The following is a 12,704-nucleotide window of genomic DNA, read 5'->3' on the forward strand; positions in this document are numbered from 1 at the left end:
GGATCACTGTCCGTGGCCCGCCATGCCGTAATCACGGTCGTGTGCATGGGGCCTAAATCAGCGGCACCTCCTCACAAGACATGTTACAAGAAAGGATCGAGTCCTTACATGACAGAGCCTTGATAACTGTATTGTAACTGTAACGAGTCCTACACCTGTGTTCGTCACATGACCAGGACAGATTTTTTTATTTTTATCCACTGGTAGTAAACAATGAAGGTTCCTATAGAATTACTTCAAGCCGAAATATTGAAAACTGGAAAATAGTATAACTTTTCATTTTACAAATAGCCTTTATTTGCTTAAACAGTAATATATCTTCAAGGGTAAGTTTACAGGAGGTGTTTTTGCAGTATTTTATTTTTCCAAAAACTATGTAAAAATGCCCTATGTGAACACACCCTTAAAGGGGTTTTCCCAGAATTAACATTTGTCACTATCCACTTTGGGACCTCCACTGACATATAGAACGGAGGTCTCAAGCCCCCCATGTTTCCTCACTGCCCCCTCCTTAGTGAGTAGGAGCCTAAATGAGGCAGCAGGTGAACATGGGTGTTATTTCCTTATTCAAAGTCTATGGTACTGGTAGAAACAGGCGAGCGTTGTACTTATGTATCTCTGTCAAGTACAGTGCTCGTCTGTTTCCACTAAGACCGTCAGTCCCATAGGTTTTAAATGGGGCGGCATCATGCATGCTCATCCATCGCTCCATTCAAAGTTCCCCTCATTGCTGTCGTGAAGTGAGGAGAAACAGGGGGCTTTTGGCACCCATTGTAGTGATCGTGGGGCTAGCAGTGGTGGGAGCCCAGAGATTAGACACTTGTCACCTATCCTGTGGATCGGTAGTAAATGTTTAATCTGGGACTACGGCTGGGACTACTGATTGAAGGGTTTTTCTGATTTTGTCAGACCCTATTTAGATTGCGTGTTTTCTGTAAATAGGCTATTGTGACGGTGTGTGGGTGGGTTACACTGCAGAGGCCCCCGACAAACAACTAATATCCCTAATGTAACTAATGAACTATATATTTAATTTGGCAGTTCCAGTGCAGGGAAGCTACAGCACTTCTAGCCCCCCTATTGCTGCCAAAAGCCCTCCACAGCAGAACGTCTACTAAAAGGCAGATAACACCCAAAAACTCTAGTTAGAGGAATAACTAAATTTAACCACGATCCGTTACTACCGGTTTCTAATAGTTAAGTATTCAAAACATCAAATCCTTTCAGCTTTCTGTTATCCAGCTTGTTGCAAAACCTAATAAATATGTCACACTTGATGCCATTCATAATTTACATGACAGGATGCTATATGTACGTATTGTACATTGTCCATAGAGACCAATTACATTTTGATTATTACCGTATGCTCATCTGGTTGCCATATGTGTTGATACGTCCATAGTAATATCTATTACATTGTTTCCTATTTATGCAACAGAATTATTATTAGTTTTTTTCGTATAATAAAAAATTTGTATCTGGACACTTATGCAGATATCAGCAAAGGAGAGGGGGATGGTAAAGATGCACTAATGTTATACAAGTGCTGGTATGATTACCAGCATACATTGAACAGTATTTAATCACTGCGCCTCCTGTTATTGCGGAATGTGTAATTATATGTATACACCACTGTATATTCCCATGGGGACTCAAAGACGTATTGCCAAGTCATTAGTATTTAGCCTCAGTAGTATAAATGTTGTGCTCACAGGTCAACCCATAAAATTGATAATTAGTTCTTTGCAAAGTTAATATGGAAAGGGCAATGGTGAAGACCCATCCAGGTCCTGTGTGGTATACTAAAGATTAATCCTTAATCACTTAATTGAAGAGCTGGTAAGGGAATCAAGGTAATTGCTGAAGAAGCAACAACCAAATTCAATGAGGGAAGCTGGTAGTACAATGCAAGGAGGAAACGGGAGGGCGGAAATTAAATGACTGGTATGTTCTCCATTGAACAATAAAAGGACTGGAATAAACTATATATATATATAGTACAATACAGCAAAATCCTAAATCATACAGCCACAGTAGTATATTGTTACAATTGTCACCATTTTTACACTTTAGGCTAGGGCTCTTTACCGATTTTTGGTTGAGAGACAATTATGTTAAAATCACAGGTTACTGTGACTGCCTCAATGTTTCTTTAAGGGAGAAAATGTTGTGGGCGACTCCTAAAATAGAAAAAAATTCCAACTATGAATGACTTTTTACTTTTTACAATATTTTCCACAAAAACAACTGTTACAATAAACCACTATTTTACTGTAACCATTGCGAGATCCCTGATGTGACTGTAGCAGGGGAGGGGATGTACCGTTATATTTACATGATCCACCGAGTATCTGCCCTAAAAAACACACAATGATCAATAGATTTCAACAGGTAAAAAGTTGACATAAGTCTATATACTGTAAGTCTGTATTCAAAGTACCCAATACTCCTTCCTTCACTCATTGCATGGGTAACATTAGGATCTGTAAGTATAAGCTAAACTTGGTGAACATATTCTTGTATAATAGGGAAATGTACAATATATAAATCTGTCTCTATGTTTATTTCATTAAAACGTGACCAGTTCTCTTTCAAGAGATCATGCCATAGGATATAAACCTATCTCCATAGAATAGTCTTGTGCTGGTACCCACTATCTCTCCTGTAAGGGGCAGGGGATGTGGGTATTTTATTTTTTTTGTATTTTGTACTTCACAAAATTATTTCGATAAGTAAAGGTTACGTTTTTGCCTATGTCACGATTATGTCTACCAGTACCAGTAAGTCCCTATATAAACAGCAGAACATATTTCTAAGGATAAATGTTCTAAAAACTAAACAAGCATTGAACTAATAGTAATGCAACATCTAGGTAAAGGTCAGATGTCAGGTTAACCACAGCAGATACAAGATGAAGCCGGGTATATAACTGCAGTGGATAGACTTGATTATCCCACTTGTGTTCGGATAAGTTTTCTATACTGCATCCAGTATGTCTTTGGCATACACAGCGCACTAAATAGAAACGTTACATAGTGATATGGTAGAGAACAGGCCCTTTTGTTTCCCTCAAAAGTTGCATTTTACTTCTTTAATACTTTTGTGAGATCCAAAACTTCTATTCAGTCACATTTAATAGATGTCAATAGCAACATTTCCTCTCAAACTGCATAAATTGGCTCAAATTTCCCCAAATACTTGCATCAAACTTGGCAAGGCAGAAGTGGCTGTTCAGCCCTAGTTTAGCACACACAGGTCTAGCAGACATTGAACTCTCATAAACCTTTAATATACCTTACTCAGCCCGGGGCAATGAGAGGATTGTGGTAGCTGTAGTCTATATACAATAAAGATAATGGAAGCCATCTTATATTAAGAGAGTCACAATATATTGCTGAGCCCTTTTGATATCAGTCTAATACAACTGGAATAGAACAAGACCTTTTCACCACTCGTATGAGATTAAAGCTGTATTTCTGTCTAAACTGTTCCCATATGGCGACAGACACCTTGATCTTTTCATCCTCATGAACCTATTGTGGAAGAGGAAATAGCAATAATAAAAGATGCTCGAAAGGTGATCGAGTTAGGACTTCTCTTCTGTATAATATAGTTTTATTAAATAGTTAAATATACAGAAACATCTAGATACAAATAGGGGTAATGTTGGACTGAAAAATCCATGATCGCATAAACACAATGGCCCACATTTACTAAGACTTGCATTTTTTACACCAGTCTGAGTAAAAGAGATAGTTGGAGTGATTTGCGCCACATTTATTAAAAGGCGCATGCCTTTTAATAAATTTGGTGCATTTTAAACTCTCCGACAGTCAGAAACAAATGTACGCCTGCTGTCAACAGGCATTAATTTGCACAAAAATTTGTACCATTTTCACTTTGTTTATTTGGACTAAACTATGTCTCAATGGAGACCATGCACACTTTTTTTGTCAGTTTTCAAATTTGGCGAGTGATGAGAAAAGTGGAAAATTTTACAGGAAATTGTTTGACTTCCCTATCGATCTCCTGCGTCACATATCATTCTATCCAAGAGACTGATGGAGACGTCAATCAAGAGCAGAGGTGAAGGACGGGGAGTGTTTACATCCGAAGACTTAGAACACTTCCCTGGTAAAGGAACGCCCTGTGCATACGACGCGTGAGTGATTAAAACTTTATTTTCTCTGAAATGCTAGCAGTATAATCGGTAACATGGATATGTTTAAACTTATCCACCCCACCCCCCCTTAACCTATTTAGTGGTGTTAACATTTGAGTGTTGTCAAAACAGTTAACAGATTTCCTTTAAATCTTAGACTAAGATCACATTGGCGTTGTCCTTCCGTTGAGGGGTTCTGTCTGAGGTTTCCGTCGGGTTAACCCCTCAATGGAAAGGCAAACTGAAACCTTAGTTTCCGTTTCCCTCACTATTGATCTCAATGGTGACAGAAACGTTTCGAATGGTTTCCATTTGTCCCTGTTGTGACAGGGTTCCGTTGTTCTTGACGGGAACCAATAGTGCAGTCGACTGTGTGTCGACTGAATGTTCTATATTTTTCAACGGCCCGGGCACCTTCCCGTACGCAAACGGGAAGGTACCCGTGGCCAATAGAAGTCTATGGGCCCTTAATTATGGGCGTTTTTACGGTCGTGTGCATGGGGCCTTAATACAACTTCTGTGATTTATGTATGTACAGTGGATATAAAAAGTCTACACACCCCTGTTAAAATGCCAGGTTTTTGTCATGTTACAAAATCAGTCCAAGATGAATCATTTCAGAATTTTTTTCCACCTTTAATGTCACCTGTAATCTGTACAATTGTATTGAAAAACAAACTGAAATCTTTTAGGGTCAAAAAATTTAAATAAAGAACAAAAATAATGTGGTTGCATAAATATGCACACTCATAAACTAATACTTTGTTGAATCACCCTTTGACTTCATGACAGCATTCAGTCTTTTTGGGTAGAAGTCATTCAGCATGGCACATCTTGACTCGGCAACTGTTCCCACTCTTCCTTGCAAAAGCACTCCAAATCTGTCAGATTGTGAGGTCATCTCCTGTGTACAGCCCTCTTCAGGTCACCCCACAGATTTTCAATGGGATTCAGGTCTTGGCTCTAGCTGATCCATTCCAAAACTTTGATCTTCTTCTGGTGAAGCCATTCTTTTGTTGTTTTGGAGTTATGTTTTGGGTAGTTTTCGTACTGAAAGGTGAAATTCCTCTTCATCTTCAGCTTTTTAGCAGAGGCTGCAGGTTTTGTGCCAATATTGACTGATATTTGGAACTGTTCATAATTCCCTTCACCTTGACTAAAGTCCCAGTTCCAGCAACAGAAAAACAGCCCCGGAGCATAATGCTGCCTCCGGCATGCTCCATAATGCTGCCTCCACCATGCTTCACTGTGGGTATGGTTTTCTTTTGATGATGTGCAGTGTTGGCTTTGCGCCAAATATACCTTTTGGAATTATGGCCAAAAAGTTCAACCTTGGTCTCATTAGACCATAACACATTTCCCACTTGCTTTTGGCAGACTTGATGTAGGTCTTTGGAAAACATTGCCGGGCTTGGATGTTTTTCTTTGTTAGAAAAGGCTTCTGATTTGCCACCCTACCCCACAGCCCAGACATATGAAGAATACGGGAGATTGTTGTCACATGCACTACACAACCAGTACCTGACAGAAAGTCCTGCAGCACCTTTAATGTTGCTGTAGGCATCTTGGTAGCCTCCCGGACCAATTTTCATCTTGTCTTTTCATCAAGTTTTGAGGGAAGTCCAGTTCTTGTTAATGTCACTTTTGTGCCAAATTTAATCCACTTCTTGATTACTGTCTTCACTGTGTTCCATGGTATATCTAATGCCTTGGAAATTCTTTGGTACCCTGCTCCTGACTGATGCCTTTCAACAATCTGATCCATTTGATGTGTTGTAAGCTGTGTACGGACCATGGATTTTGCTGTCACATGCAACAAAGAAAATGTCAGGAAAATCCTAATAGAACAGCTGAACTTTATATGAGGTTACTAAGAATCACTTTAAATAATGGCAGCTGTGTACTGATTATTTAACATGAGTTTATATGTGATTGGCTAATTCTGAACACAACCACATCCCCAATTATAAGAGGGTGTAGTTTTGTTATTTTTATTTTTCCCCTGTAAATTTCAGTTTGTTTTTGGAATTGTACAGATTATGGGTCACATTAAAGGTGGAAAAAGTTCTGATTCATCTTGGACTGATTTTTTGACATGACAAAAACCTGGCATTTTAACAGGGGTGTGTAGAATATTTATATCAACTGTATGTACAAATAGTAAAAATGAATGAGAACATGTATTAAATGCTTGTCTGAGATTAGAAAAAAAAGTTTTTATTTTGTTAAAAAAGAGCCCCACTCTTGTCCATCGGCTGCGTCTGCAGCTCAGCCCTATACACTTGAATGGAGCTGAGCTGCAATACTATGGATGAGAATAGTGCTCCTTCTTGAAAGAAAGCAGACCCTTTTCCTAATCTCAGACACCTCTTTATGTTCAGTCTTAAAAGACCATGAATTCATAATACTTTAGTCCTAAGATTGTCATTGATGAGTAACATCATCTGAAGAGTCAAATAAGGGGATATAAAGTGGTATATAAATATTGATGCAATAACAGAGTACATGTCTTGTCTACCTGTTGTAGTTTAATCTGTATTAGAAATCAGTTCTCAAGTGCTGATCTGGGTGACTACAGCCACAGGGGTAGGGGCAGAGTTTATTTTGCATTCTCTAAAACACTGCATCCACTGCAGTTTGGGTCTTCACTTGGGTTGTAATGCAAACTATACTGCAAAGATAAACTACTACACGTGCTACTGTATTTCATCCATAACTTAATGTAAAGATATTTTGCCCCATTAAGGTTGCCTATAGTCATGAGAATGCAGCCATAGAAAGTAATTATTTGTCAGTTGTTGATTTATAGGTAGATAACGCTTTTCCTATGTATCATAGTAACTTTGATACGGTTAGCAAAACAGAGCCCATACTATTTGCTTAACATTTGTCAAATCATTGTTGCAAGTTCCTGTAGCATCCTGACTAAATGCATTCTGTAAGATCCAAAAGAAAAAATGGTGATACATTTCAATGCAAGAGATTTTTTTCAAAACTTTATGAACCAGTTATTACAAAGTTTCATCCAATGTTGGAGCTTTTTCAAGTCTTCCAAATGTTTTGGTTTATACAATGTTTTGATTTCCACAAGAGCCTTTTTGAAGCTCTCAATTTTTTCACTGATATGAAAACCTTTTTTAAGCTATTGAAACACTTTAGCTCATGGTCAGAGTCTTTTTCCAGCTATTTCAGCTCTTTTTTAAGCTTCCTCAGTTGAGAGCCTTTTCCAAGATGTTTCATCTTGTGTCAGAGCCTTTTTCAAGCTTTAGCAATATTTTGGTTTACAGCCTTTTTTTTTTCGATTTTGCAACATTTCTGCAAAAACCTTTTAAGGTTTGCAAATGTTTTGAATGTGAGAGCCTTTTCAAGCAGAGGGATGTATCAGCTGATGTGAGAGCCTTTTCAAGATGTTTCAATGGTTAAGCTTTTGGAACATTCTGTCTGGGAACCCTCATACTTAAAAGAAGCTCTCACAAAAAAAAAACAATTTCTAGAAAAGATGTATTTTCTTCAACATTGTAAGAATTACGGGCTAGTCTCATAAATGGCTTTTTCATCCATAAGTACACAGTCTGTATATGAGTATACACAGTAAACATTTACTTATAGCCTTTCTTACAAAAGACCTTGTATATGTGGCATTGACCTAACACAGTTTCACACATAATATATCCATTTGTTTATGAACTATCGTAAAACGCCAACTTTCCAGCCTATCAAGCAATTCTCAGCTCTAAGATTTTATTGTTCTTATTAACCCCTTGCCCTAGCAGCACAGGCTAAGTGGCTCTTGGAAGTTCTCCATTGAAGTACTGTAGGTAAAAGATTTGCAGCGCCCTAATGCAACAAAGGAAACCCAGAAAGGAGGGGTCTGAGCGACTGCCGCTGCTGCTGGGATGTTGCTATAAATTATTTAAACTTCTTTTTTTAATGTTGATGCTTCTTGTTAACCTTATATCACTACATTGAGCGGTAGGGGAAAAGAACAGCACCATGATAACAACAGTGATTAGAAAAATCCTTACTGACGAAATGTCTTGCATTACCCTCAGAAATATTATAAAGGAATCACACAGGCAGGGTTCTGCTTTAAAATGAGTATAACCCTTTGAGGCATAGAAGAATCCATAGACATGAGTTATTTAACCATTTAGTCACAGTGGTTGAGTACAAGCAGCAAGCCAGGGTAAGACTCAGGCAAGACTCCAATATTTGACTTTCCCCAGTAACTCTATGCATACAGCTATTTTCCATTTAAACAAAAGTTAAGCTGACTGTGATGTTAATATTACAAAGCATTAGCCATCTCATTCTCTATGTGCAATTCTTTTAATAAGGTCAATCTAATTTACCTCTATAATCAGATCAGTGCTGGAATATTAATCTTGCTCTTGGCATTCTGAATTCACAGCTTCTAAATGACAATACACAGATATCTGATCAAGCCTATGTCCTAATTCATGCCTGGACGATATTTGCTAACATTAAAAAGCATATTAGACCCAACAATGTAAATTAATGTCTAACCGGTCCCAGATCTGCTGAAATTCCATGCGTCCTTTTAATAAAACTTTCAAGTCAACAAACATGACACTTACAGATAAGCCCAAGTGACACCTAACACAACCACACAAGGTTCAGTAGATATTGAGGGATGTACCAAGAATGCCAAACTCTACAGAACCCTAAAAAAATGCCATCCCAAGTCCATAACATCAGCAGTAAGTTGGTATTTGTAGTAAACTTTTCTAACTTACCCCCTTTCCAGTTCTTGCCTTTGGTCCTGCTAACCTTACTTAAAGTCCCACCATGGAAAACCAGTATCAGGATGAAGATAAGTTCAGGGGTGATGGTCCTGCGTTTCACTGAAGATAACATGTCCAGATGTTCATTTCACACCATTCCTAACATCTCCTTGTACTCCACATTGCCCCTTTTTTTCCCGATCGGAGAGAAGTCATTAATCACTGAAGAATCAGAGTTGGTTTGCCATGGCTGGATGTAGAAGCAATATCTCAAACATGTACCCTGAGGTAAAGCACATTGCTCACTGCTCCTGTTTCATCAACACACAGAGCAGGCAGCGAGCACTGCTGCTAGTTCACGCCAGCAAAATGCACATCTCTCCTCGTCACTTTGCTTATATTCAGGATATATCCCTTTGTTTTCACTGAGAGATTGATTGACAAATATAAAAACTGTAATGACTGTGTCCAGCAGGAATGAGAGAGAAAATATGCTAGGCTTGGTCAAAACAGATGAGAGGCAGTTGCACTGACAGCTCAAAGCCTGGCTGCCTGAGCCTAATAGCCGTGCATGCAACTAAATTGCTCTTTTAAGAGTAATAGGGCTTCAGTAAAAGCTGGTGTCATTGCCACTTGGGTGGAAAGTGCAGGGTTTATAAAATCACTATGAACCCCTTGTGAGACCGGCTCAGTCCAAGCTGCAATGCTAAGGTCTGAACAGAGGGTGTTATTGCCTTTCTATTATGTGGAGGAGGATGTTTATTATAGAGTAGCTTCCAAATGTTCAGGTCTCTTATAATAAAACGACATTGTATTAGATCTTCGGATTATTTGGGGGATATAAAAATAGATTTTATGTATCTCTCACGCAGTAATTATTTATGCCACCTTTTGAAATATTTATCAATCTGAAGAAAAGTACAAGCTTGTTCTGTTTTATATTGCATGAAAAGAGACCAGATAGGCGTCATCCGCAGCAGTAATGTTCTAGGCAGATTTCCGCTTCAGATTTTAGATTTTTTATGTCAAGGCTCAGAATGAAATTGCCGGCGTTGGGAGTTTTAACTGTTTCTAGACGAGGAAGGTTTAAAAGGGTTAAAGTGGGACTAAGAATGGTTGGATCAAGCACGTCACGTGGGCACGTTTGTGAATGGTGTATAATACTTGGCAGCACTTGATGCACGTGCCTGCAGTTTAATGAGTGGTTGTGAATGTTTAATGCCCGGCTAATCTATTACTAGTACCAATAGAATCAATGCCGAACATGTTTGATCACAACTTACAATATTAGCAGACTTATGTTTTATGATTAGCTCATATTAAGCTTGGCTTTATTAAACGTAGAATTTAATGTATAGCATGAATTATGCAGCTGTGTCTTCCATTAACTCATCACAGGGTATTGAACAGAAAAACTGACATGATGCTACTTCCCATTAGTTGGAGTGCACTTTTTTATCTTGACATTTGCACTGAGTTTATTGTAACCGTGTGATCGTTTGCAGGTGGGTTAATTTTGCTTGTTTTGATTTAATTAAGTTTGACGTAGGTAGAAAATTGAAAATCAGTCTTTGTATTTACTAAAAAAAAATAGGTAAAACTGTAATCAGCATAGCTGGTATGCCCCATTAAGCCTGAAACAGTGGATGCAGTAGTGCTCTTTTAAATGTGCCCCACAGTGCTGACTTTTGAGGCTACATTTTTGAATTTCACAACTTCAGAATCAACACGTGGTTGGTCATATTGTTGGACACAGGACAGTAGGACTTGCAGAAAGTTAAGTAATAGCAGCATTTGGTAGATGTGTTGGAGTTGTTGATGGAGGTAATAGAGGTTTTGGTGGTAGAAAATTTGGTTGAGGTGGCTGGTATCCTTCCACTATCCAAGATTTATTAACTTTGTTTGAGGTTTTCAATGCTGTCAGTGGATAGGTTCCAATTTATTAAGATGATGCCACTTTGCACTATTGTAGGGCTGAACACTATCTAAGATATCATTCTTGAGGCTAGAAAAGTATGTATTTGAATGGCCAAATGTGTTATTTCTAGTCACTGCTCCATTAAAACAGCCAATATATCCGAACTTCATCCAGGGCCAGGATGCAATTGAGGATTGAACCATTTTCTTCTCACCTTGACTCTGGCTAAGGCACCGGCCTTACATGTGTCATGGCAGCGGCAACTATGTCTCCATAATATTAACAAAGTTGTTGGTTGCTGCTGTCAGAAAAGCCGGAGAAGAAGTGGCGCCAAACAGTCTGTCAATGTTTTATAAAATTTGGCAGTATATCCAAACTCCCCCCCGGAAGATTCTTAATAACTGCAAGGATCTCCGGCAAGGTAAAATCAGCATCCATCTCATTAGCCATCGCACTAGATAAAGACGTGAAAGGAGAGGGGAGAAAGGCTCGGTCCGGGGAGGAAGAGCCAGCAGAGGGTCGAAGGTTATATAGATCAGAGTAAAAGGTATGAAAGCAATCCCCAATCTCGGGGGTCGCGTGGACCACATGACCAGAAGGGGATTTAATATTTGGTATATGGGATTGGGCCAACTGAGCCTTTAATGCCCTGGATAACATGCGTCCGCTTTTGTTACCAAATTCATAAAACGTACTCCTACAAATTTGGAGGGCACGCTGTTGGGCCGAGTCTAACAGACGTCTGGTCTCTTAGCGGGCACTCTGTAACTCCCGTAACAGAGGAAGAGAAAGCGCACATTTGTGAGCCAGTTTGAGGGAGCTGATTTTTTGGAGAGCAAGTTTCAGGGAGTGGGCCCGTTCTCTCTTAAGGTGTGCTCCATGTTTATTGAGGACACCGCGGAGCACACATTTGAGAGCCTCCCACCGCACCATAAGAGAAGTAGTATCACTGGCGTGATCGGACTTGAAGTGCTCAACCATTAGCAACAGCTCTGCACCACAGACCCCATCAAGGAGCAGGGACTCGTTAAGTCTCCAGGACCCGGGACGTTTAGTGAGAAAAGGACGGTGTAAGGTACAAAACCCCAGGGCATGATCCGACCATAATATATTGCCTATGGATGTGGAAACAGCCCAGGGGAGTGCATGATGTTGGAGGAGGATATAGTCTAAGCAACTGTAGGTGCCATGCGGATTAGAGTAAAAGCTATAGTCTTTATCAGAGGGCTGTTGAAGGCACCAAACATCACATAGTTTAAGCTGTGAAAGTGCGCGTTGCACCCGTCTGTTAGCACCATAGGCGACACTGGAGCGACCAGTAGAATTATCTAGAGTCGGGTCCAAGGTAAAATTAAAGTCTCCGCATAACACCACAGTCCCCCGGACAACTGGGAGGGCAGTGTATATGAGATGAAGAAGGAAAGGGACCTGACCATTATTAGGGGCGTAGGCATTGATCACAGTGAACTCACGCCCACCAATGTTTAAAACCAGGATGATATATCTAGTGTCAGTATCAGTGACAATATTGACGAATTGATGAGTGAGGGATTTATGAAGAGCTATGGCAACTCCACAGGATCTGGAATGGGAATTGTTACTAAAATACCAGTGCGTGTAAAATTTGTGTCTAATAGTAGGGGAGTGACCCTCCTTAAAGTGTGTTTCCTGGAAACATGCAATATGTACCTTACGCTTATGAAAGTGGTCCAGGATTTGTGCTCTCTTCTCAGGCGTATTCAACCCCTTCACATTGAAGGAGGCTACAGTGAGGTCAGCCATGGACGTATGCAGAACCGCACTCTTAAACGTTCCGGAAAGAACAGGAGAGGTAGGAGTCCAGGATCACCAGAAGGAAGAGGAAGAGACGAGGGGGGAA

At 39.6% G+C, this 12,704-nt stretch overlaps 1 protein-coding gene across 14 annotated transcripts in view; it reads right to left on the reverse strand.

Annotated features, from left to right (window-relative positions):
- The window catches only part of ROBO2 (roundabout guidance receptor 2), a 962,581-nt gene extending 952,980 nt beyond the window's left edge, over window positions 1-9,601 (reverse strand). For 10 of the 14 annotated variants that reach the window (XM_075854490.1, XM_075854486.1, XM_075854481.1 and 7 more), the window contains exon 1: window positions 8,920-9,600. In XM_075854490.1, the coding sequence (XP_075710605.1) occupies window positions 8,920-9,040 (121 nt within the window). In that variant the 5' untranslated portion in view covers window positions 9,041-9,600. Of the gene's footprint in view, window positions 1-8,919 lie in introns of all 14 variants that reach the window. The other 4 variants (XM_075854478.1, XM_075854491.1, XM_075854487.1 and 1 more) reach the window with 1 other exon arrangement.
- Between the last annotated feature and the right edge of the window lie 3,103 nt (window positions 9,602-12,704).

This window comes from Rhinoderma darwinii, chromosome 2 (genome assembly GCF_050947455.1).
Source record: "Rhinoderma darwinii isolate aRhiDar2 chromosome 2, aRhiDar2.hap1, whole genome shotgun sequence".
Classification (NCBI taxonomy): domain Eukaryota; kingdom Metazoa; phylum Chordata; class Amphibia; order Anura; family Rhinodermatidae; genus Rhinoderma; species Rhinoderma darwinii.